Source organism: Azolla caroliniana, unplaced genomic scaffold, assembly GCF_043228905.1.
Source record: "Azolla caroliniana isolate FFs.n. ecotype wild unplaced genomic scaffold, voAzoCaro1.0.p SCAF_8, whole genome shotgun sequence".
NCBI classification, from domain to species: domain Eukaryota; kingdom Viridiplantae; phylum Streptophyta; class Polypodiopsida; order Salviniales; family Salviniaceae; genus Azolla; species Azolla caroliniana.
Window position 1 is genome coordinate 6,605,533 of NW_028230443.1, and position 27,526 is coordinate 6,633,058.

The 27,526-nt window shown below is 37.3% G+C and overlaps 2 protein-coding genes across 2 annotated transcripts; both read right to left on the reverse strand.

Moving 5' to 3' along the window:
- Positions 1–413: 413 nt before the first annotated feature.
- Positions 414–19,565, reverse strand: LOC147860921 (ATP binding microtubule motor family protein). The gene is made up of 21 exons (XM_087323406.1): positions 18,026–19,565; positions 15,364–15,560; positions 15,146–15,272; positions 14,745–14,839; positions 13,426–13,567; positions 6,304–6,369; positions 6,150–6,212; positions 6,017–6,067; positions 5,858–5,940; positions 5,611–5,710; positions 5,449–5,533; positions 5,096–5,364; positions 3,711–4,116; positions 3,489–3,529; positions 2,512–3,352; positions 2,228–2,331; positions 2,080–2,142; positions 1,778–1,938; positions 1,087–1,416; positions 872–950; positions 414–755 (listed from the first exon to the last, which is right to left on the reverse strand). Exons 1-21 carry the CDS (start codon positions 19,364–19,366, stop codon positions 672–674), a joined length of 4,728 nt encoding a protein of 1,575 aa, XP_087179532.1. The 5' UTR covers positions 19,367–19,565; the 3' UTR covers positions 414–671.
- A 3,635-nt stretch (positions 19,566–23,200) lies between these two features.
- Positions 23,201–27,028, reverse strand: LOC147860922 (AIG2-like protein D). Its single transcript, XM_087323251.1, has 5 exons — positions 26,866–27,028; positions 25,272–25,344; positions 25,046–25,138; positions 23,812–23,919; positions 23,201–23,340 (listed from the first exon to the last, which is right to left on the reverse strand). The coding sequence occupies exons 1-5, from the start codon at positions 26,985–26,987 to the stop codon at positions 23,269–23,271; spliced, it is 468 nt and encodes a 155-aa protein (XP_087179377.1). The 5' UTR covers positions 26,988–27,028; the 3' UTR covers positions 23,201–23,268.
- Positions 27,029–27,526: the final 498 nt, after the last annotated feature.

Below are 27,526 nucleotides of genomic sequence, written 5' to 3' on the forward strand. Positions count from 1 at the left end.
ATGTCCAAAGAAGAGAGCTTAATCTCACCAATAGTCTCAAAAAAGTCTCAAGATGACATAATGAATGCATAGCTAGTTCCCTATATTGCGCACAACACATAAGATTTTACATGGCTAATACATACAATGACTTGAAATCATAAGATAAGTGAAAAATGAGCAGCCAACCTCATAGAGGGACACAAACATCTCCATTAAAAGATAAACATTGTGGCGAGGCTGCAATAGCATTATTTTGATTGTGTCCATGGTATGGAATGCTAATGGTGTTTATGAAATGTTTCAATTCCTTTGCTCAAGGTGGTTAGCATAAAAGTATTTACTTAATCATTAGTGGTATCCATAACTATCAAGCATTTTAATGGACCATTAGTATGTGCCTAATATCCAAGACCATACATATCAAAACTATGTTGTGACAATCAAATTGGCCTTCATTTTTGTTATCCCATTCAACCATCCCAATGTTGGTAACTTTTCTTGTTACACCAATATTTACAGACTGTTATAGAAGATTAACACTCCAGGGACAAAAAGAGTGTGCAATAGAAAGAGTGGTTAGAGAAAGATATGGTTTTTCTCGAGGTTCTCTACATATATTGAGAATGCCTTTTGGGCAGCTATTAAATTGTATGTGTTTAGAAGTTAATGGCATTAAAAAGGAAGTGAAGTTACTTTTTACTGCCCATTAGCAGATTTGCCAAGGAGTTGACTTTCTTTGGCAACATTGCAGTACATGGCTCATCAACAGTAGCCTGCAAAAATAAAGTAATAAGTGAATAAAAACATTAAGAAGTACAATCTTTGAGAGCATTTTGTTCCTTAAAATGAAATTTTATAATCTCCTCACACACTGAACTCTTTTACTCACGTCTTCATTCTCAAAATCTGTGATAATATTGTGATTGCCTGGCTGTAAGCATAGTGATGACATAGGTTGCAGCTTTCTCCTACAAAAAATTAGGCATATTACAAATGCTGTTTCAGTACCAAATGTCCATGGTTATAATTAACCAGAAATTGTGTACATAAAAAGCTCATCTCTATGGATGATTAAGTACATCTTTCTGCATGAAAATGGCTCACCTTTTAGGGGCAACTGATTTACTGGCAGGCAAAGAAAAGCTATTATTTTCCTTGTTATCTTCGGCTTGAGAGAATATAGTCCCTGACCTCACAGCTTTCTCATTCACAACAGTTTCCGTCACATCCTGCTTTTCCCTATATTTGGTTGGTGGAATGCTGAATTGTGATTCCTCTTGAAGTCCATATCTGGCATGTCCAACAGCTTCAGAAACAGTCTTTGCCTTTATAATTGCACAAAAGTGCTTCTTTCTAGAAGAGAGATTTTCTCTTGGCAATGGAAACCATCTGCCATCCACGTTCATTTGTCCACAGATCACTGCTAAGCAATACCTGGAATTGGAATTCAGAAAGATGGATGAATATAAGAACAGCTTGAAGAACCTTTTTCCTTGGAATAGTATTACATTACCAACTAAAAGCTTGTGGGAGAAAAATATCCTCAAACTAGATGCAGAAAGAAGTTTCACTTCATACAAAAGCATAGTACAAGAAACCAATTTGAAATGTCCATAAAAAATCCTCAAACTAAATGCAGAAAGCAATTTTACTTACAAAAGGGTAGTATCTAGAAGTTTCACTTACAATAGCACAGTACAAGAAAGCAATTTGAAATGTTCATCACATAGAAATAAAAAGACATCATATCCAAAGGTACATTAGCCACAAATCAGATATTCGATATATAGCTAACCTTAGACAGATTGATCGTTGCTGTGAATATCTTCTTGGGAATTTGCTGATATCAAGAATACCACCATTATTTTCAAGTAGCTTGATAAGCCTCGAACATTTATACCCCTCAGGTTCCCATAGGTCCTTTTCAATATCTAGTAATGGTATCTCTAGGATCTCCTGAATTGTATAAATTAAAATGTTCAAAGGAAAATCCATAACAATCCGAAGCCCATGGTGTACCCAAATATGATTACATAGCCCTTTATCAGAATATTCCTGATTTATACTGTTTGAAACAAAAGAATGGATCACATGTACCTCTAGGTCAAGCCCGATTGGTCCAACTGTCTCTGTACTCCTACTCGTAACTGAGTAGCAACCCTGCAAAATAGAAATACAATTAAAGTTTGGGAGGCAATCAAATTCATAAATCTTAAATCTACAGAAAGTATAAATCAAGTCTCACATTAGGGTCACCTCTAATCCCTAATGATATTTGGGGATCTTTTATTAGAGATAAAACCAGTAATCTTCCTTTGGAAAAGGATGACACTCTGCCCTCTTCCAAACCTGCAATCCATGTATAGTTTGAATTTAGTCTATCTAGATCTCTTTTGTTGCAAACAAAGAAAACAGAAATTCTGTTTTGTACAAGTTTACACTTGACAATAACTGTTTTAGACAAAAGAGAAGGTAAATTCAATTAATAGATTCATCCAACAAAAGAAGGGAAAAAATATATCTGCATACATGTGTTATGTGCATCAGTTGCTTCAGTTAGCAAGTTGCTAACATTCTTCTCTTCCAATGGCATTTTTGACTTGATACAGCCAGTAAACTTCGTGATTTGTTCAGAACTTCCTGCTTTAACCTCATGGAGGTCTGTCATTAGAGGATCTTCTGAATCAGCAACATTTCTCAAACCAGCAAATTCACTTCCTGTTTGAATGGCCTGATGACCAAACTCCTCCCCTTCTTCAACATGCAACGATAACATTTTTTCTGGTGGAGTTATCATTTCTTGCACAGGTTTGTCTATTTGGCATTCTTCATTAGAGAGAGAAACCTGGGAAACCAGCTGTCGTCTCAGTGATTTGAACTGGACTTGCTGCAATATAAGGCTGTCATTTTCAAGCTCATCTTCTGAATCACTGACTTGAAGTGGAAATCCAAGTACCTGTGCTTCATGGGAGGTATTAACACCAGAATCTTCAACCTCCTTTGCTACCATCATTGTATCACTTTCACAATGTTTTGGAATGACTTCCCATGATACTTTATCCACATCACCAACCTTGAACATAGATCTATCTTCCAAAACTGAAGATAACTCACCGCTTTGCAAATCATTACTAACAAGCATTTCCTTATCAGCATGGCCAATCTCACAATCAACATCTTTGTAAGAACAAATGTCTGAAGACGTGCTAGTCCCAATAATGTCCCTATCAGATTCTGCTGTCAAACTATCACGGGAACCCAGAGAATTCATTCTGCTGGCAGGAAATTCCTTGGCTGAAGGTGTGGATTCTTCGAACACATTAGCATTCCTGACATGTTCACCTTCAATTTGGACACCTGTGATGTTATCCTGCACAAAGTAAAGAACTAAATGTGTTTACATATTTGAAAATTCTTGTGTCATCATCCATCTACCCATAAGAAAATATTCAAATGCCTTGCATGTTGTGGTTCAATAGTCTATGCAAAAAAGAAAGTCACTAGACCTTGCACATAGAAGCGCAGTGCCATCTTCTTGCCTCTATATCTGTCACAGGCACAGAAATGAAGTCATATACGTGACTATAAGCTATCGAACATAAAAAAGTACCAAGTTATTTCCTTCATGATATACCTTGGTAAAAATATGAAGCACTAAGTTTCACTTCCAATTTCAAGTTTTTTATTCAAATTCTTCTTCAAAAAATGCACAAGGAGAGAATAAGTACCCTGGCATATATCTGGTATGTCCAAAATGCCATCATTATTCTGGCATGACAGTTCATTGCAATTAACTATCTTCTCATCTATCTGCAATCCCATGGTAGAAGAATCCTCATGTTTGCCTAAAGATATGGGCATGATTAGCACATCCTCAAAAGATTTTCCTCCAGTTATACCCTTCTCACTATGGCCACTACCTAATTTCTCTTCCCTCTCTGGTATCATTACATTACAATCTTCATGATCAGCTCGTGATATGCCCATAGTTAATGGTCTCTCTACCTCTCTGTAATGTTGTTTTATGTACTCAAATTTCTTGAATAGAGAATAACTCTGATTTTGTTCTGTGCCCAAACTTTCTGTCACCAAAGGTATATCTTCACGTTGTTTCTCGAACCTGTATTTTAAACCCTGCAGCCATGAATAAAGTTTAAAATTCTATAAAATGACGAATAAGGCTCTCTAATGTGAAAAACAAGGCTCTAATCTAACTCATGATTTGCACTCTAAGACAACTTTCAGCTTTTGGTGATATTAAAACCAGAATTTGTGGTCATTCTTATCATACATCACCATAAATGAAACAGCTTACTAGCCCTTCCATCCCACATTATATTTGTAAACTCAATGTCTCCGGTTGTGAAATACAAAACATTAGTGAAGCAAAAATAAAATATTTCAAAAATTAAAAAACTGAGCTCCAGCAAGTGAAAGAGCAAGAATAATAATAATAATATTGCTTTAAATGAGAACATGTTTCATGTTCTGTCATTTATTACCCAGAAATGGTCCTGTCATGCATCTATAATAGTAGCAGAAACTTCTCACTCAATCATGCTTTTTTTTCCAAAGAGAACAACATACATAATTAGTTTTTTGTTTGGAGCCCTTTTTCATTTCCAAATTTTGAAACCCCTTTTTCTCACCATGAATTACACATGTAGTTGATTTATGAGGTACCTGAAGGTAATGATGACAAATATCATAAAAACCTGACCCTAATATGCCATGCACAGTCAGAATAATTGCTTATGCATATTGTCCAATAGCACTCAATTGTTACGATGGCACCACATGATTCTGTGTTTCCACCACTGGAGTCAAGGTTGTTTCTTATATCAATCTTCTCCCAACTACCTAGCTCAGATTAACACATTCAAAACATCATATGCCATTTGATGATGAGCAGAAGATGCATACTAATGAACCATTATTTCAAAAATGATGAGATAAATACAACAAGAATCTCCCCAAAGTGACACTGCGAACCCAAATTTGTGAACTTTAATCGTCTAACATAATGTTTGGAGATAAATAAAAATAACAAATAGAAAAAAACAAATGTGATCAATAAGGTAACAAAGGTTCTCTAGGGAGTAGTTGTGCATACCAAAACTTCATCGTGATGTTGTTCAAGGGCCTTCTCAAAAATTTCATAAACTGCTTGAGATATTTCCATGGAGTTATTCACCTGATTCTGAATAAGAATTTTATTTACTTCTTCAACAACCGTTAGCTTAAATGTTTTGGATATCTGCTCATGTAAAATGGGTATATTCTCCATTCTTGAATATGTAATAAGATCTGAATCAGGATTCTTTGCAAGCTCAACTTCAAAATTTTCTACTCCCAAAACATTTTGGATGTCTGCATTCAGGACTGCACATGAAAAATGATGCTATATATCAAAACTGCATAGCAATTTCACTAATATCAGCATGTGTTGTCAAGGGAAATAAGAACCTGCAGAATTCTCTTCCACTTCTTTATTTGTTTGTGTGACATGGATACCGTCGGACTTATAATCCATTATACCGATGCCATCAACCTGAAGCCAAAGTTCACAGAACTTCAATGAACTTTGTTCAGAAAAATAGGACAAGAATGATGACGAAGTTACGTTACCTTTCTCCGTTTCTTAACATAATGTCCATGTTGATGCATGAATGCTCTTTTCCCAGAATCTGGTTTATCAATTGTCTCCTTCGGTGGCAATAAATTTAACCTGGATAACAAGAATCAACAAACAGTCCAGAAAAGGTTACCTATGACAACTAAAAAAGATGCTTCCAAATCAATTGAGTTATATCTCTTATTGATAATACTTTAAAGCAGCTGTAGTAGCAAAAACGAGGTCAGTTCAGTCTTTTACTTTATAGCTGAATATGGCGCAGCCTGCCTCAGCACAAATGCTGTATCAAGATAATCTTCTTCACAGGGACTTACATTAATTATCTGCATGTACAATCATCATTATCTTTCCCTTTTTCTAGCAGAAGTTTACTGATTAGCAAACTATTAATTGGCTCACCAATGTCATGTTCCCCTTGGCCTCCATGTACGGTTTAAGATACCTTGTAAGCTGACAATATACACCAGAAAAACCATTCAATAGGTACCTAAAATCCCATGTGCAGTATACTGGTATGCAATCTGATGTATACCATAGAGTACTGAAAGTGTTTTTGAAGTGCCTTCTTTGGATTCTTCTGATGTTCAAGCAAAGCCTGTAAGAAAATAGATAGGATGGTTACAGTTCACAAAGTCAACAAGCCCAATTAGTTACTATACATTTTATATGTAGAAAGAATAACATACTCGGAGGCACTGCCCAAAAACCATTGAGGTGTTGTTGATAAAGTTGCTTTCATTCAAACGAACCCCCTACAAGAATAAGCATGTTTCTATTGTCATGTTTGAAAGATGTTGCATACAGATATTGAGAGGTAAAATTGAAATCTCATTTTTGCAATCGCCCTCATCAAATTTGAAAATAACATAGAATATAGTACCACAATATAAATTCCTATTCAAATTTTGTTAGTGGTTCTAAAAAAAGTTCATATGGAATAACCACACCACTAGTTGTACAACAAAACCATGGCGCTAAAAAGTCATAACTTTGTGCCCTGTAGATTATCTGCTTGAACATTGAACTGCAACACATATCATGCTTTTTCAAGGCCATCATCTCTAAATATCAAGTGTACAAGCTACCACTAATCTATCTTTCAGATGATCCTCAACTCTCTCTCTCTCTCTGATAAGGGTCCAGATCCATGTAAGACCCCAAGAAGATACGATATACGAAAAGGACGGGATGGAAGCACCCGAATAGCGTTAGAAGGGCGCACAAGGCACACAAAACGCAAGACCCATTTGACATTCCATTTGATGTTGAAAATGGGAAACATGACCTATTACGCCATTTGATTGTGCAAGAGATCAATCTTATTAGAGAGGATATAGAAATAGCACTAAAAGAAGAAATGAAAGAGGAGATAGAGAAACAGAAAACAGAGTTGCATGCCTCTCTCAAGACTGAGTTATTAGAAAAGATGTGGAAAGACATAATAAGCCATGTGAAGAAATCACACTTAGAGCTCAAGGATGACATGACACAATACCTTAAGGATAAAATATCCTCAAGTAAGGTTGAGTTAGGAGCTATAAAAGTAGATTTAGAAAAAGGACAAGAAGCAGTGGAAAGATGCATCTCTACTATGAAAGCCAATGACACTAAGGAAATGCAAACATGGGCAGACATGGCCAAAGATCCAACGCTCAAGCTAAGCACGCCCAAAACGACATTAAAGCAAATGCCCCTTGGATAGAGGTAATGAAAAAGCAAAAAGGAACATTCATGGATAGGATAGCAATGATGAATGCTACATTAGAAGATGAAGCCAAGAGGAAAGCTCGTGCGTTGCATGTACGAGTGGTTGGTTGGGCCGAAAAAGGAAGTCCACAAGAAGATGCCAAGAATCTCAAAACAAATATTGGAGCATCAAATATTCCATTTCCTTCGGCTTGGAGGGTGGGAAGAGATGAGTCTAGAGCTAAAGCCCTTATCATCCACTTCATGGATATTGACAAGAAAAAAGCTTTCCTCTCTAAAAGAAAGGCACTCAAGGGTGAAAAAATATACTTAGATGACGATCTCACTCTAGCCCAAGTGGCACACCGCAAAGAAAACATGCCACGAGTGCTTGATGCAAGAAATGAAGGAAAATGGGCCATTTATAGAGATGGCAAGGTCATTATTATAGAGAAGAGAACCGCATGATGATATATGGCCTATGAGACTCTAGGCATGACCATATGGAATTGCAACAGCTCTCTACAAACAGATGTCGAATATTTTGAAGATACATTGAAAAACATAGATATTGCTATGTATACATAGACTCACCAATGCATGGCTAGCAAACTCCCTAAGTTACAAGGATATAGCTGGAATTCAATATGTCGCCCCCAACCTCGGACACAAGGAAGCAATAGATATTCGGGAGGAGTGGTTGTGCTATACAAAAAGGAGCTCCATGATAGAGTGCATGTTGTCCATAAGGATGTAGATGCAAGCTACATGTGGATACAAATAAAAAGAGGGGATCTTAGGGAGTTATATATTGCAATTTGCTAATATGGGGGACATAATACGATCAAGAGATTTTAATGCACGAACCAAAGATGAACAAACAACTATGTTTAACACCAACAAGGTTGTTTATGGATAAGTTATGGCAGAAAAGGTTGGTCTAAAGCAACAAGCTCAAGATATGAGTGCTATAACTGAATATGGAAAACACTTTCTAGCCTAGGGAAGTGCGCATGGATTTGTGATATACAATGGCTTGGATCAAGTGGTTTGACATTTTGGAACCCAAAAGGGGGTGCAAGCACAATCGACTATCAAATGGGATCCCCATCTCTTATACCTGATATAAAAATGTTCACTATATCAGGTAGACCTATTGGCTTGGCAGCAGATCATGCATATCTATGCTTTGAGGTAAAGGATGGATGCACAAAGGATGTATATGCTAAGGGGAGTGGGCTAGCTAAGTATCTATTTACTCAAGAGACAATTGATGTGTATAGTTGTGGTGTATACAATGGCATGCTAGATTTGGATCCTTTCGCACCCCTTGAACTTACCCAAGGATTGTCCAAATCATTGCATAAAGCTGCCACAAATGCCTTCCCTCACACAACGGCCAATCCCCCCAAACTTGGTAGAGTAACACAAAATAGTTGGTATGATGAGGAATGTCGTGATACAAGGAGATGCTTGCAACGTGATGTAACTCGGGGCATTTATACACACAACCAAGCAAGAGCAACCTTCCAACGCCTCGTAAGGAAGAAGAAGAGATTGTATTTGGCTAAATTTAAAGATCATTTGTATCGCTTGTTCCTAGGACAAGAGAGTAAAAGAGCATGGAAAATGTTTAATGAAAGGCAACCCACCACACAATTGACCTCACCTCAGGTGTGGCATGAATATGCAAAGGTTCTATATGATATCTCGGGGCAACCTCCTCTTCCCCACCCGAATGTCGCACGTCCACATGAATCAACCTTCTTTACACTACAAAATGTAAGAAATGCCATTGATCGGATACAATTTGGGAAGGCCCAAGATCATGATGGATTGGTGGGTGAGCACTTTATCTATGCATGTGACATCTTGCTTCCATTGCTAGCACACATCTTTAATAGAGCCATGTGTCAAGGTTTCCCTACTAGATGGACTCAGCATACCATTGTGCCAATCCTCAAGAGTGGAGACCCCATGATGCCAAGCAACTATAGGACAATCATGATTGGCCATTACTTGGCTAAACTATATGGATCAAATCTAGAATCAGAATTGAGTATATGGGCAGAGCATAATGGTTGGCGTTCAGTTGGACAGGCAGGCTTTCGGAAGGGGTTCACAACTTTGGATCACATATTGACCCTCCGGGCCCTTATTGAGGAGGGCGGAGCCCACAATAAGAGGATTTATTGCTGCTTTGTGGATTTCCGAAAAGCCTTTGACATTGTGCCACGTGCTCGGCTTATGCAACGGCTTGTGTTCCTACCGATATGCATTGGGGAATCTATGCACTTTATGAATCCATGTCAAGAAAAGTGCAATCTTCGAAGGGCTTGTCAAAGGCGGTGGCTAGCACAATTGGAGTGAAGCAAGGATGCCCACTATCCCCCACTCTCTTCGGTCTCTATATAGATGAGGTATCAAAAATTACATACAAATATTACTATATGCTGATGACATTGTGTTGATTTCTGACTCTCCAGAAGGACTACAAAGACATCTAAATGTCTTTAAACTATTTTGTACGGACAAAGGTATGTCAATCAACATGGACAAAACTAAAGTGATGGTATTTAACACCACTCAAGCATGGGTAACAAGATCAGAACCAAAATTCTTCTTGGGAGAGGAAAAGGTGGAATACACACTCCTACACATACCTAGGAGTAACATTTACAAGACCTAGGTTCTCCTTACAGGAGGTTGCTTGTGCCCGACTTTCTCGTGGATATGCAACCCTTGGTGCTCTTGAGAGACGATGTGCACATTTGCAGTTCCAAGAGCCACGGACTAAGCTATGGTTATTTGATACACTTGCCACACCAACTCTTCTCTATTCTAGTAGAAACATGGGGACCGAGTCTTAACAAGGTAAATCATTGGAAAGATTTAGAGAGACCTTTATTGTCAATGATTGCTCGCATGATAAGGAGCAAAGCATCGGTGCCCCACGATATAATCCAGGCAGAGATGGGAGCAGCACCTATAATAATCGAGGCACTATTCCGATCAATGACATTTATCCAACGTCTTTGGGAGCTCCTGAAACAAAGGTACCCAAGGTTGGCACTTATGTCATCAAGACAACTGGCCGAAAATGGAGACTTAAAACTATTTTGTACTAACAAAGGTCTATCAATAAACATGGATAAAACTAAAGTGATGGTGTTCAACACCACTCAAGCATGGGTAACAAGATCAGAACTAGAATTCTTCTTGGGAGAGGAAAAGGTGGAATACACATGCTCCTACACATACCTAGGAGTAACATTTACAGGGCCTAGGTTCTCCGTAGGGGAGGCTGCTTGTGCCTAGCTTTCTCGTGGATATGTTGCAATTGGTGCCCTCGAGAGACAATGTGCACATTTGCAGTTCCAAGAGCCATGAACTAAGTTGTGGTTATTTGATACACTTGTCACACCAACTCTTCTCTATGGAGTAGAAACATGGGGATCGAGTCTTAACAAGGCGAATCATTGGAAAGATTTAGAGAGACCATTAGTGTCAATGATTGCTTGCATGATAAGGAGCAAAGCATTGGTGCCCCATGATATAATCCAGGCAGATATGGGAGCAGCACCTATAATCACCGAGGCATTGTTCTGATCATGACATGTATCCAACATCTATGGGACCCAAGGTTGGAACTTATGTCATCAAGACAACTGGTTGAAAATGGAGGCATTCATTGTTAGTATGCTGAAATGCAGCAATGGTTCGAGTCAAATGGCATGAGTATAAATGCACTACCCCCATTCCAATATAGCTTGGACTCTCCCCATCTAAATATGACCAAAGTGGAAAATAATAGAGTGATTCGAACTAATATTATTAACTTGGAAAACAAGATAGCATGGATCAGCCCCAATATTTCACTTGGTACAAAGATGGCCCACTACAAGACACACTTCTTACACACATCAAAGGATGGATTCATCAGTGGGCCACCTTATCTAGGAATACATCTATCCTATGCGTTGCGCAATGTGATAGGGCAGCTGAGAACTTCATCACATCAGTTAGAGATTGAGGTAGGCAAATATACATGTATACCTATAGAAGAAACAATTTGCCAATTGTGTCATCAAGGAGTGGAATTCGAAGAACACTATGTTTGTCATTGTAGTGTCTTTTATGAAATCAGTGGGAGATACCATTGCCTCTTTAAACAAGGCTTTGGCCCACTACACAAGGTAATGGAATATGAGAACCAACGGTGCCTAGGACTTTTATTGCTAGAACTCAAGAGACATAGGGAACAGTTGTTGAAGGACAATAATACAACCACACAAGCTCATCCACAAAGGACAATCACAACTATCTTTAGCCCCATCACTCCAATGCTACGAGTCAATCAAGGTGTTAAGAATCTATTACTAATCAATAGACCAAAATAAAGTAAAAAGAAGGAAAATAGATTGTATAGAAGAACCCGTTCCAACCTTGAGCTATGATCTAGACATGGCCAACCTACCACCGACGTCCCATACCGCCGGATATTAGGATGACTAATTCCTTGGAAAAAATAACACGATCGTCGAGACGAAAGCCTAGCCCGCACCACCGGTGGCTAAGACAGCAACCTTTCGACGTAATGTGCCTATGAGGGTAGCTAAGCCTCATATTTATACCTCTCCCTAGGCCCCTTAAATAGATGTGCCTTTCTAAAGGACTCTCCATTCATTGGTTGTCCAAATCATGATAGTGCATGCACCTATCATTCCTTCTATCCAATCACATTAGTCCCTTTTTAACATATCATTAGTGAACATACCCTTCACTTATGTAAATATTAGTGACCTACCCTCACCTACGTTATATGTACATAACATAAGGGAATACACAAATGGGCTCTCGACCAGGACATGACAAAGGGGTTACAATAGATCAAGCAATAGCAATTTGTCGTGCACGTAGGCCCCAAACAATGGACCACGTCCGCAACACCCTTGTCATCGACAAATAAAGGCCATTATCTCCCATCATCACAGGTGCTTACCTTGCTTAGGAGACCTCTCCATTCTGGATCAACCTATGCTAGAGACCTTTCGAAGACAAAAGTTACAATATATCAAACTTGAGAACCTCACATGCACCGAAAACCAGATTCCCTCATCTATTTTTATCTTATTTACTTTTATATTTACTGAGTAATACTTATTCTATTTTGATTTGTTGTTCTCAAAGGCGAGACAACATTTAAGATGTAATCTCTTGTTTGGTCTTATAGGCCATTTTGGCCTCTTAAAAGACTTTAATATATCTTTCTTTCTTTCTTTCTTTCTTTCTTTCTTTCTTTCTTTCTTTCTTTCTTTCTTTCTTTCTTTCTGCATGATAACTAGAGTGCATACAACCAAACCCATCATGTGCAACACAAGCACCAGATTTTATGCTAAGGACAAAATTGTATAGGTTGTGTTGCTCTATGCTGGATGCGACAAAATATGTCAAATAATTTGAGAAACTGATGTATCAGTACTCACAACTCAATGCATCCAGAATGCAGATGAAAAACTTTTGAATCACCCGACCCTTTAAGAGTAAATACAATCATTTTTCTCTACAAGAAGTTCACATTCAACCAAACTGCTATTCAACAAGGAAGTTGCATAATATAAAGCTTAAAGATGCCAAACATGCCAATGGTATCATGGGACAAAATATTCTCCAAATTGCATAACATGTTTTGCAAATAAGCCCAACATAATACTTGAGGGAATATGTTACCTCTAAATAAAATTGGCCATTACTTCGTTACTGGTTAGGTCTAACACCAACTTCTATGGATAGTTTCCAGAAATGCCAGTTTTGTTTGAATTTAAAGATAGAGTTACTTGTAAAAAAGGGCATCTAAGTTCGTAGCACATATTCACATTGATTATCCTATTTTTGCTCTTGAATGATAGGAATGAGAGAAAGGTATTTATATCCACTACTTATGTTTTCATTTATATATTTCTATTTATGTTATAATTGCATTCGTCCACATTCATATTTTACATGTTTATATTTTATCTTAACTTTATAGACTACCTTCATGCTGCATTAACATTTATATTTATATTTATATTTTCAGTTTTCATCATATATCAAGAATAAACACTTGAGCTGAAACCAACCTGGTTTCTTGTCTTCCTTTCCCTCTCAAACCCTGCTAAGTCGGCAATTGTCAATGTTGCACGTTTGGAATAGACTGTTAAATGTTCATCCTTTGAAACCTTTTCTTCACTTATAGAAATATTAATGATGCAGTGTGATCGACTGTCAAAAAAAAGTCTGGATTAGAATAGTGCAGAAATAGTTATTCACAATCAAAAATATCCAAGCATGTCAGGAAAAATAATGGATTAAAATAAGATAGGAATAATTATTCACCTTCAAGAACATAAAAAACAATATCCAAGCATGAACCCAGCCAAGGTGTTCAGCATATAATGTCTCTGAACTTTTAGGTTTCTATAGAAATAAAGCCCTATAAGGAGTAGATGATATGTATGGTTCACGTTTCACCTATTACACAATTGCTCACCTCATTACAAATTTTTTAGAACATCGATTAAATCATACAATATTCAAGATTTCTCTGAAGAAGGTGCAAATCTCACTTCAAAGAACTCTCCATCTTGGATCATCCCATGTTGGAGATCTTTCAAAGGTGTAAATTTCTGTTTATCTAGGATCACAATGTTAAGTGCTTAGCTAACAAGAATATCTGGTACCTTAAACAGTTTACTAAATTTTCAAGAATTTCCTTGAAGGTATTTACAGCCATTTTGGCCTCTTAGAGACGTTAATATATCTTCCTTTCTTTCTTTCGATATTTGGGCGTGTGGATTAGGCTCCATATGAACAATATGGAGTCCCATAGTCAACGCTACTATGATCAACTTCCGTGAGCAATCAATCATGTATCTAAAGTTTGACATAGGCAACCTTGTTCTCAAAGTCAACACATATATGAAGACCTTTTGGTCATCCTCGTGACATGGCTTTTACGATTTTAACATCAAGTTGAGATTTTCATAAATATGTAATAACGCAATAGTTCTCTACATAATTAGGCTTCCATATCTTTACACACCAATTGCTGATGATATGAAATTTGTTCTTGATGAATCTTTGTAATATCATAGAGACTGCAATTTTGCTACACGACTTAACTTTACCATCACATGAATTTGTATCCACACATATAAATGATCATAATTCTTAATTTGCTACATGAAAACCAGCATAGAATAAACTTCGATAGTCTCAGATGGGAACAAACCAGCACCTATGTGTGTGTCTATTTAAAGTAACAAATTAGGGATATCGAACAGTCTGCTTACTATCTTCACTAAAATGAACCTTGAACAACCAAAAACATCATTCTTGAAGTGTTCTTTCAGACTTCGAATTAATTGTGTGGCTTCACATTTCCTTGGAATTATCTTACCTAGAACAATGATTTGCTGCAGTACTTGCAGTTGTCCTCCTTTGTAAGCCATTTAGTACAATGGAACTAGCTTCTTCTGCTGTTGATACAAAGGCCTGCATCCTTGGCATATCACATGTAGTCATAAATACCGAATAAGTATATTAGGTGCAACAATATTATTTCACCACAAAAATATCCTTTTTCTTAGCAAAACAGGGCTGAGTATTAACTCTACAGAATTTTCATGTAGCCTAATTCTGATGGCAGTACAAATCATAGTATACACCACAGCTGAAGTCCAAATTGGCTATATCACTGAGAAATACCATGAAAAATAGACCACAGAAGAGGTGTACATTCCAAATGATGACATCAAAATCAATGTCAGAGGAGGAGGGGACAGACCGCAAATTCATTACCTCATGCAAACCCTTAATTTGATGTTGCTGTAGGTTAAGCTCAGCTCCATCTTGCAGCAAGTCCAAAATCTTTTCAGACCTGCCTCCTTGCTCTGAATATATCTCAAACATGGATATAACTATCTTTCTGGATTCAGATTATAACAAAGAAAATATTAATGTTCTCCATTCAAGAAATTTTTTATGTTCCAGAAATAAGTCAAAGGTGTTATACTCACATTAATGTAGAGTCAAATTCATGACTTGTTCCAAGTAAATACTGCAAACTTCTTGGAAGTAATCCAGGATCTTCAGGAGTTCCTAGCATAGTGTAAGTCTTACCAGCACTCGTAGGTCCCATGGCAACCACGAGTGAACTCTCTCCTCTTATCAAATCTACTAATCTTGGAAGAAGAATTGTGCTAAATACGTTATCCTGAGAGTCAAAGAAATGTCAGTATCATGACTTGTAACCCAAACTTGTTGGAAGTAATAAAATAGACCTTTCATTGAATATTGAGGTTTTATATGCTTTTTACTGATCAAATCTGGGTCTAAGCTATCCTACTAATAGACAAATCAAAACCACAAAGCTTTCAATTCTTATGAGAGATTGGTAAAATAAGTATTGGGGTATTTTCAGAGTGTGGATTAAGCATGTACAAGTCACATGTGGATATACAATTGCAAATGCAGGGGTGTGTGGGAACATGTGTCTATATGTAAGTAGCATTTGTGTGTTGTTTAAAACAACACTAATACTCAGACAATCCAAAAACTAAATAAGAGACAATGCAAAGTCAAGGATCCAATTTGCTGCCATAATTACGTTGGAGGGTGGCAGCTCTAGACTTGCACTCTCTTTAATCTTTATTATCTCTCTTCTACATTCTCTCTCTTCCTAGATTCTTCTCTCTCTAGAATCCACAACTTTTTAAATCCTTTCTCTCTCTAGAATCTGCAACACTTTAAGTGCCTTCTCTCTCTTCCTCTTTTTCCAAGATATTCCCTCTTATTCCTAGTTTATTGTACCTGTTTGGTAGTACAAGAGTCACTTAACTACCAAACAACCATTTCACCCACGTTCCCCAATTTTGTATAAATAGGCTATACCAACCTCTTTTGTAAAGACTTTATTTTAGCTGCTACTCAAAAACAAGCTCTTCTCTTTGGTTGTGTCTCTACTCTTTGCAACCATTTTTGCTACTGCTGTCTAACAGCCTTCGCACAGCTTGGCTGTGTCTATTTTGTTCTAACAACTATTCCACTGCTGCTATTAACAGCTTTTCTCACATGGTATTAGAGCAATGAGGTCTCCATAGCCTCATCCTGATTTTTTTGCCAAAGAGCACACAGACCTATCTTCTTTTATCCCACTCTCCCACCCTTAAGAGGAGTTTTTTCTTTTCTTTGCAACCTCCCTCCCAAACCTACAAAGGAGGTTCTTTTTTTTTCCCCTCATCTAAGCCACCATCGTTTCATCAACCATTCCCCAACTCCCCAAAGAGTCCATCTTGGATGGGAACAATTACTTAAATTGGGAACTGCAGATAAAGACCTTGCTACAGTACCATCGTCTATGAAATGTAGTCAATGGTATTGAGAAGAAACCACCAGTAACTTCATCCTCTTCAACCAAATAATTTATTGGCTCATCTAAAGCTGAGATTGAAGCTTGGCTAGATAAGGATTCTCATGCTCATGCTTTCCTCATGTTTAATATTAAACTGAGCATCGCCCGTCAATTTCAAGATACAAATGAAGAGACAGCCAATGAACTATGGGCTGCCATCAAAAACAGGTATCATTGAGCTAATCATGCTCAAATGATAGCTATTGAGAGCCAACTAGCAAATCTCAAGATTCATGACACTCCCAACATCATGGATCAAATAACGCAATTTGTTACTCTCCAAAAGGGAACTAGTTTCTTTGAGAAACAAGTCAACCAAAGTTGAGTTTGTGCATCGTCTAATGATCAAGTTGCATGAGACATTCTCAGCCTTTTGAGACACAATTTCTCTTCTTCCCAACACACCTGATATGAATACATTTCTTGGCATACTACAAGATAGGGCAACAAGGAAGAAATGAGGCGCTTCTACATGCGAAAAGTAAAGGCAAGTGGAAGCAAAATAGAAACTCCTACAACAAACCCAATCCAAGACCACCAAACAACCCAGCCTACAAAGGTCACATTCAGCCCGACTGTCAGAAAAAGAAAAGGGACAATGCCAAGAAATCTTCTTCTACCAAAAGTCAACCAACACCAAAATCAAACTCGGCCCACTCAGCCAAAGGATAAGCATAAGGCACGTCTAGTTGCAAAAGGCTATTCACAAGTCGAAGGAGTGTCTATTTTGTTCTAACAACTATTCCACTGTTGCTATTAACAGATTTTCTCACAAATTATACAAATATCTCATGAAGAGCTGCATTAGTGTTGCCCAATAGGAATTTAAACAATTTGCAGAAACTCTGTCCAAAAAAAAAGATTTAGAAAATAAAATAAAACAGGATCCAAGTCAACCAAAGAGTCTTACGCAACACAAAATTAGAATTTTAAAGGTAATGAATTGATAAAACGGCAAAGCTTTAGTCAATATATAAATCTATACAGATATAACAGATAAACAATAGCCTTTTGCTGTATTTTATTAATTTGGAGGCTTAAAGTAATTAAGCTTTTATAATGTGTGTGCACATAATCATCATGAAATAGATACATAAGATGGTTGCACATTCTTGTTATGTCTCAAAACAGATAGAGTAGCGTGTGTATGCCCTCTTCTTTAAATGTTTCCAGCATGAGGAAAGATATAGTGGTCTACTGATTTTTTCCTTGAAATCATATTTGAATCAAATTCTTAACTTAACCTTAAACGTTAGGACGTTACTCACCTGACTAGAATTAGGACTGAAAATGTGCGAGAAACCATTAAATTCCTCCACTTTAGATCTACGAAGACCCGATAGTGATGGAGGTGGAACAAGAGTAACAGAATCAGATCCATGGTGAAGACATACATCACTAGCATTCAATGATGCTTTCGCTTCCACTGGATTAGGGTGTTTCCAACTCTGTATGCTTCTGATTAGACTATCTCCGATCTTTTGTGACCTTTTCATGGTCTTTATTGTTCTATTAACACGTGCAGGTCTGATGCGAAGATAAACATGCATCTTTTTTGAAGAAGATGAAACCTTTGATGGATTTCCCTTTTCAGAAGAGACATTAGCAGAAGGATTTTCCATGTCAGAAGGAGTCATAAGAGACTTCGTAACACTATCAATGCTTGTTGGTTCAGACGGAATCATAATAGATTCAATAACTCCATCAAGGCTCGAGGATCTTTCTTCAATAACATGTGTGGGTTCAGACGGAAGCATTGAAGATTTTGTGGTTAGATGAAAACTAGAGGGGCTTCCTTGAATCACATTTCCAGATTCTGAAGGAATCAAAAAAGATTCTGAAACTGAATCACCGTCCAAGGAGCTATCTTGATTCACGTTTGCAGATTTGGAAGAAATTGCAAAATATCCTGGAACCTGATCATTGTCTGTAGTTTTGGAAAGGATCATATCAGACTCCATAACAGGATCAACGCATGAGGATATTTTTTGACTTGCAATCTCTGCAGTTCCAGGGGAATTCACAAAGTATTTGACAGCACAATCAGCAATCCCGACAGATTCCATGCTACAGTTATTAACACATGAGGATGCTTCTTGAATTGCATTCTCCAAAGTTCTGGAAGGAATCGCTGAAGCCTCTGTAACTTGATGAACGCATGAGGATCGTCCTTGGGTCACATTCTTAAAAGCTTCAGAAGATTCTGTGACACAATCAACCCTGGGGAAACTTTCCTGAATCATATTCACAGTTTCAAGATTGGTTGAACCAGAAGAAGAACCAAATCCTCCAACCAATACATGTTCACGCTCTTCAGATGCCACTTGTGGTAAAGAATGACTGATAGGCCGAGAAACCACCGTTGGGAAAAGAGATTCTGCATCCTTCAGAAGGACATGTTTTTCTTTCTGATTCAATCGAGAAGGCGGAGGAGGCTGTTTCGATGATCTCGACGGTATAGAGTTCTCGAAGGAAGGAAGGAGAGCTTTACCTTCCGAAATGATGAACCGTTTGTGAACACTGTTGGAAGATTTGGCTTCAGTTTTTCCTGCAGAGACCATTCTGGCCTTCCTTGGGGGGTTTCGTCTTAGAGACATGGGAGTCTCCATCGCTGCTGCTGCTGCTATTCTTTGCTTCCAATTCCACTTCTATGGATTATTCGGGCTCCATCTTTCATTCTTCCTTGCTCATTTTCTTCTTTCCAAAAGTGATGAAGCCAGAAATACCTCTTTCTTTCTTCATCTTCTTCTTCATCGGTCGCCTTCTTCTGTCTGCCTGTCTGTCTGTCTGTCTGTCTTTCTTTCTTTCTTTCTTTCTTTCTTCCTTCCTTCCTTCCTTCCTTCCTTCTGCTGCTGCTGCTACTGGTTTTTCCGATCCTTCAGAGACAGAAGCTTTCTCTGCGGATCATCTATCTGAATCCCTTTCGTCGCCTTCCTCTGCATCAATGGGAATGGGATGGATGGAGATGAGTGGCGCTCGCAAATTTGAATTTGAATTTGAATTTGATGGGCGGATCAAATGCAAATATGCAGAACTACATAGACAGAACCACAAGATTTTGCCCACCATTTGTGTGTGTGTGTGTGTGTGTGTGTGTGTGTGTCTAGTCTCTCTCTCTCTATGTATGTATGTATGGTCAAGTTCGAATCGAGTCAAGTCAATCGAGTGAGTCTGGTCAAGCGCAGCAACACATATGGCGGATCAAACGAAAATAGAACTAAATCGAACTACAAGATTTTTGCCCCACCATTTGTATGCTCAGGTCTCGAATCGAGTCGTGTCAAGTCAATCGAGTGAGTCGGCCCAACGGAGCAAGACATATATGGCGGATCAGAATCCAAGTGGAACTAAATTGAACAAGAAGATTTTCCCACCATTCCGCGCGTCTCTCCCTGTTATGTATGGTCATGTTCGAATCGAGTGAGTCGGCCCAACGGAGCAAGACATATATGGCGGATCAGAATCCAAGTGGAACTAAATTGAACCAGAAGATTTGCCCACCATTCTGCGCGTCTCTCCCTGTTATGTATGGTCATGTTCGAATCGAGTGTGTCAAATCCATCGCAACAAAGACATATATGTATGGATTGACGTATAAACCGTTTCCTTCACTTTGGCCAAATCATTCACTCGAAGTCAATTTACACGAACGAGGATAACCTTGATCAGGTGGGTTCCAAGGGGGGTCTACAAGCCAAGTCGGCCCATAGGATCAAGTCGATCGAGTCGATCAAGCACAATAGGACATATATGTATGCATTGATGTTCAAATTGTCTCTTTCATTTTGGTCACATCACTCACTCGAAGTTGATGTATAAATAAATTCCCTAGGCAATTGTGACTATATATATATATATATATGAATGAATTCCCTAGTACCTACCAGAAAGAGTGGGGAGTTGCCAATGTCTCGGCTCTGAGAATAAAGCGAGGACATGGGAAAGATGGTTATATATACATATTGAATGGTTAATAAAAGAGTTTTTTTTGTCTCATGTATGTAGGTTTTGAATAAGTCATTACATAGTGGTACAATGTCATGGATTAGGTTATTTTTCTTCTACAACATCACAATGTAGATCACAATTGCTTTTTCTTAAAGAGACATACACAAAAGGGTAAACATGTTTGAGTGAGAGAGAGAGAGAGAGAGAGCCGGAGACAAATAAACAAGCCAGAGAGCGTTTTCCATAAACGAAACGTAGTGTCCAAATATGCATCAAAAAGCTCTCAGCAAGGGCTACATAACTATACGAAGCAAGTGTAAAATGGTGCTTAGAGCAAAAAACATGAGTTGTAACAAGATCACGGTTGAAGTAGGATAGAACTCGGGCAAAGAACAATTGATGCCCTTAAGGGAGCCATCACAACAATGTAGTCACTTTGTTAATGTTAAAAGGCAAAGATATAATAAAATAGATATGTTACTACTATACATGACCAACATGTCATCTTGCATGCAACTCCTTCCGAACAAGGGGGATAATTGCATTATAGTAAACAAAACTCTCTATGTGAAATTAATGCACGCACGAATGTGCTCACTCTTCGTGGCGAACATTTGAGTATGACACTTAGTTAGATCATCATGCCCATCTAACAAGTCATCATTTTTCTCACAAATTATCTTATAGCCAAGGGTGATCAAGGATATCATGGTCCAAACATATTTCATGCAAAAGCAAGTTAGGATCGATGTTGGTGAATGGATGTAACATTTTATCTCAATGCATTTCTATTATGGAAATGACTTTAATGAAACCTCTTGGGCCTTTTTGCACACATATGCAATGTGCACCACAATTCCCTCTCTCCATAACATTATGTCATCGGTGAACCCCAACTTACCAATGGCATTTTTTCCCATAAAACTTTGAGAAGGCTTCTAAGGATGTCTTTTTGTAGTATCTCCATCTCAATAATAACCTTCAAAAGTGTATCCACCATAGCAATATTATTTCTAGGTAGAATGTTGTTTAGAGCATGGTTAACAACTTCTTGATGTGTGGCCCAATATTGTTCCTAATGTTTGGTTATAATTTGTACACTTGATCATTTCTCCAACCAATCTATGATGAACCCCTTTCTTATTGGTTTCTCCCATCCATAGTTTCTTCAATTTTTTCTTATCACAACTTCTATGTCATATGACGACAATAAAGATTAATTTCATGTTCGTTTTTGAAGCATCCTAACAAGTGGATATAAAAATGTTGATCCATTCTAAAGATCATTTTGCTTTTAACAAGGATGTGTGGGTGTTTGCACGAGAGAATTATGATTGAAACCATTAGGGAAAATATGGGTGGTCATGGAAGGGCCTTGCAAGAAAAGAGACCAAGGTTGATTAACGTATTAACCACTAAGGGGACGATAAACATAAGGACCCTATAAAAATATAGTAACTTCTCTAAAAGAAGATATATTAGTCAGTGAACCTAACATTATTGACCACACCAAGAATTATCATGGAAGCATTTTAAGATAATACTCGTATTCATCTTACACACCACAGAAATATTTTCCACGAGAAGGCCAAATTATACTCTAAAATAGTTTCTACATTTGAAATAAAGGTAAAAAACAATTTGATTTCTGGATTGATAGAACGATATTTCCACACAATAGTTAAACCTCCCTACCACCAAACTCTTGCGATCTTGATTTAGCACAATGCATTAGAGATGGAGAGAATGATTTATTGGGTGACTAAAAACAATCAGCACAATGTTTCATGTATCCAATTATGACACAAAATAATAACTTAAAATAGTGTTAAGAGACTAGATTGAAAGATAAGAGTTAAAGAAACAAAACATGCAAAAAGAGACACAACACTTAGTGTTAGAGAATGCAAAAAAAAAAGTTGTCTTTCAAACAAAACTTGATCATGATGGCATGATAGATTCTTCAATGTTCATTCTAAAGAGGCTGTAACTTATCATAGAGAAAAGAGAAGTTTAAAAGATGTACTCATCAAGAATGCTCGTTCACAAATTGTTACAACAAAATTTCTACTTAGATAATCAGATAGGATATGGAAGAATAGATCATTTGGTAACGGTAATCAGTACACATTGTGTCGCATGATTGTTCTTTAAGCATGAAATGATACGAAACCAATAGACGGAAGTGGTCAACAAAAGGCACGTTACTTACTGCATTGTTAACGTATGCTATATGTGTGCATTTTGAGTAGAAGAGCACCTATATTATGTGTACCTTCCAACTAAAAGTGTTGGTATGCTCAATTTGGTATAATTCGAAGTATTAACTGGTTGAGAACATAACAATATATATTCACAATATTTAGATTTGTCCATCTGATCATTATCATATACAATAAATAAACATGCCTGTAACTACAAAAGCAAGCTCCACAAAACATGATTCAATGATTTATACTTACATATCCAATAAAAAAGAAGATCTGGCATACCAATGTATGTTTATTCACTTTCATCTTTCCAGCAGCCACTGTAATAATTGCACTGCAGCCGAAATGTCATGTCAATCGATACTCTCGCTAGCATTTGTTGTGCACATGGACACAAAATCTTCCATGTGTAACTTCCTCCATTCCTGTGAAGAAACATTCAGAGTTGGGCTTCTCCCATGTTTTCAAGCCAAACAAATCCCCACACACATTTCTCGGTTGAGCAGAAAGTGCACCCTCAATTGCAATGTTCCATCAGTAAAAATCTTGAACATAAAGGGTCGTTTACCAATCCATACTCAAATATGTAAAGCTGTTCCCCTTTGGATTAAATGTCTCCAAGGATGATAATAAAACCTCTTCTTTTTTCTCAGTATGTCTCTCCACATAGTTTAGATACAATTCCATTTTGCTGTGCATGGCCTGTGGGACTTCTATATGAACAGTTTTTTAAATGAAAAAAATTGTCGGACATTTTTTGAGACTTTTATATTAACATATTGAAACACAAAAAATATAATGGACATTCTACGAGACTTCTATATATATGAACACGTTCTCTTTTTACTTTATCGAAGAGACTTTGCTAGAAACGAACCGAGTGTAAAGAGTCATACCTCGTAATCCCAATCTCCATACAGGTCTTCATCATCCATATTACCCCAAACATACACGTAGGATTGTACATGAAACCTCTCTTCAGTTGCGTGTGAGTTATATCCATTCTGTTTTGATTTCAAAATAACAAATCAGATACTCAAAAAATAGGCCCCTATTAAGAAAAAATATCTTTAGAAGGCCTCATGATATAATTGTAGCATTGTTTAAAACATCCGTCCTAGAATTTTATATACATGTATACATACGGAGTAAACTAATTGGGAAATTGATTATCCAAGCATGTAAATGCAACCCCTTAAGGAACTAGGACATGGGACAACATGTGTCAACCTAAGGAGTTCAACCACATAATGGAACTAGCTACCTTGTTTGATATGCTACCTTAGAGAAGTTGAGACTCTACTAGTGTCTTCAAGACTACGGATCCAAAATATATGAGAGCTTTGCCACACCAACAAAGTCTCAATCTCTCTAAGATGTTGATTCAAAGAGAGTAGCTAGTCCCCTTTATACAATTGAAGTCCTTAGGCTCCCAGATTGGCAGGTCCTGTCCACGTGCACTAGATCCTTAATGGGTTCTCAAGTCCTGGGATAAAAAGATCAAATTTTAATTCAATGAAGCTAAGTATGTTAATTTCACGAATACAACTAACATTGGTTCATTGAACCCTTGTAATAATGAATAGAAAAATCAAAGTCTTGAATGTGCTCTACCCATCTACCTTTGGAACCAGCAAGGGCTTGTCAATCACAAAAATATTTTGAAGGCCAATATTTCCACAACAAGGCCAATATGGTGAAACCCACCACTACTTTGTATATTACCTTCAAGAGATCACTATGATTGTCTCTACATGATTGCTATATTTCCCAAGGCATCCTTATGTTAATTATTTTGAATTCTATTAGTTTTTTGAACCTAAGGAACTTCAAGGTCTCTCGATTGTATCCATTCCTGCTGTGTTTTCAACTCCTCTTGAGGTTTGCCACTTGTAATATAACTTATTACACGAAGAAAAGTGTACGTTTGGATACATACATACATATATATATATATATAGACATGTCAAAGCATATACACATTAACATGGATATATAATACATATTGTATATATGCTATTACATGTGCCAAAGAGCTCCTAAACAAACTCACAAAGCAAGTACTTAAATGGGTTGTGAAATGTTATAATAAGATATCCAAGAACTAAAGAATGTACACGTGGCCAATACCATTACAATTGGTTCAACAACTTGTCGTGTGTATTCGGTGTCTTCAAAGTCATCCAATACTTCCAATTCCTTATCAGTGATGCCGAAAAGGACCTGCAAAACAATGAACCATAAATATGTGTATATAACTCAAGAGTTTGAGTATGCAAAACATAGAAGATCTGCAAGACCAATTTTGAGCACATACAAATATATATAAGTTTCTCCAAGTTTTATATGCACAAACCTTCCCAGTTACTTTGTCCCCTTTCGCTGGTAGAATTGCTGGGTATGTACGTCGTTTTATACTGAATCTATGGCTGAAAATTATTCAAACTTTGGATGAGTTCCAAGCTTCCTTTCATAATTTCCCCTTTCATAATTTCCTAAAGACTTTTAACATTAACTCTTGTTGGAAATAAGATCTACTCCCTCTGGAGCTCTAATGTGTATCCATTCAATCTATACACTTTGATTTGTACTTAATAAGAAAAGTAAAATAGAATACAATATTCCAATTCTTTCCTGATTTTAGCAACAAGCAAATGCATATTGTCTGTGTTATCATTTTTCCACAATTTCCATGTACACAAAAACTCATTAAGCAATTATAGTTCAAAGAAACAAAACGGGAATTTAAACTAATGAGTACACAATGACATACAATCTTCACCTTTATAGTCTTGTACTACTAAGAAGGCACGTGAAAAAGACCAATCTATTTGAGCTGTGAATTCCAGATCACTTACTTAATCATATCTGGATGAGCATTTTCAGGATAATATTCTTTTGGTAGTATTTGCCACTATTGAAGAGTTGCAAAATCTTCAAAATCTTCTTGTGACAAATGAAGTTTTACAGCAGTTGATTGCTCTAAATAGTGTGAGCCCACACTTTTACGTATAAGAATTGAGGTTTTCCAAAGGATGAGTTGTTTGTTGTTCGACTATCAATAGAAGACAAAGGTACGACTCCGGTGGAACCCAGATGAGTCGTGGTGAGAGATGTATCCATTTAAAACAATCAAGTATCTCATTCATCTATCAATTGTATAAATGGACAAGAAATGGAGAGACTTATTACACCCATCATACACATATGATCCATGTATTTCATGTTCAACGGAAGCCCTTTTAAGGCTTTTTCGAATGAGCTGGATTCTGGACACCATAGAGAGACCATGATGCCCCTTTGATATATTGGTTTGATTCTTAATTAATATTATTCTATATGTTTCCATCAAGTCATCAAGTTTATTAGTTGAACTCAATCCTAACAGTCACAAGCAAACGACCACTAACATCAAGTTATGCAGTTAGACCAGAGTAAATCCTAACAATCAGCATCACCATTGCAAATCATAATGCAAGAAGCATTATGGAAAACATGATGATATAGTCAATAAAACAATTCAATTGATAAACTATATATTCAGTGAATTATGCAATTAAAACAACGTAACCCAAACCACCATTACCACTGGGAATCACAGAGCAACAAGAATGCTGAGACATGATTGTTCAATGAAAAACATGATATCCAAAGCGACATCCAACAATGATTGAAATAGAGAATAAAACAAGCCATTGATTACATGTTAAGAAATTAATCACGAATACGGCAATGAATTGGTAATGGAAAAACATGCCCAAACCACGATTATATCTAAACATAACAAGGTAAGACATGCCCAGAAATGATGATATGAATTTGAATGGAAAGTCCAGGTAGAGAGAAGTAAAAATAAATAAATTTTAAAATCAAATAAAATACGAAAATAGAAAAAGCCCAATGTATATTGTACATATATGATTACACTCAAACAGAAAATGCCCACTTACAAGTCTGGCAAGATAGCAGGAGACGACTTGGGAAGGCGTTTGAAGAGGATAGAGACCACTTCATCGGAGAGGAGGGACCCATACACAAAAACTGTGTGAGCTTCTGCCGATGAAGTGCCCATGATTCTGAGGAGCTGGACTTGTGAGCTCTTTGAGATTCCCGGGAGGGCTGTGTACTGCTGCTACCTGGTCTTTCAATCAGGTTTTAAACAGAAGCGCAACTTAAGGGAGAGAAATGAGCAAGAAAAAAGACAGCAAACGCCCTTCCTTTACCTTCCTCTCTGTTTCTCTGCCAATGAACCCAAGAGTTGTTGTTGATTGTTAGATTGTTAGATTATTAGATTGTTAGATTGAGGTGTTTGAGATATAGACACGTAAGAGTGTAACACGCTTCACGTTTTTTTACGCTCGATTATAATGAGGTTGCGATCGAATAAAAAAGACCACAAAACACACGCAATCACACAATAAAGATCGGTCGGACTCCATCGGATCATGCCTTTGGGTCTGGAAACGGACCGCGTTACAGCTCCCAGATTCTGGGGGAAACCCAGGATTTCTTTCGCGGCTAATCCTGAGCCAAATTCTGACTTCGCCTAAATGACTTTCGGACATCGACGCGAGATAGGACAATAAAGATGACACACGAGATTTAACGTGG

Bases quoted from the DNA above. Each gene is read 5' to 3' on its own strand.
- LOC147860921 (XM_087323406.1), bottom strand. From the start codon at position 19,366: ATGGAGACTCCCATGTCTCTAAGACGAAACCCCCCAAGGAAGGCCAGA. The intron at 5,534-5,610 runs GTAACGTAACTT...CTTTGGCTTCAG, and splicing joins ATGTTAAGAAACGGAGAAAG to GTTGATGGCATCGGTATAAT. The intron at 756-871 runs GTGAGTAAAAGA...TTATTTTTGCAG, and splicing joins CAGATTTTGAGAATGAAGAC to GCTACTGTTGATGAGCCATG.
- LOC147860922 (XM_087323251.1), bottom strand. From the start codon at position 26,987: ATGGGCACTTCATCGGCAGAAGCTCACACAGTTTTTGTGTATGGGTCC. The intron at 25,345-26,865 runs GTAAGTGGGCAT...AATAATTTTCAG, and splicing joins CCTGCTATCTTGCCAGACTT to CCATAGATTCAGTATAAAAC. The intron at 25,139-25,271 runs GTTTGTGCATAT...ATTGTTTTGCAG, and splicing joins GGGACAAAGTAACTGGGAAG to GTCCTTTTCGGCATCACTGA.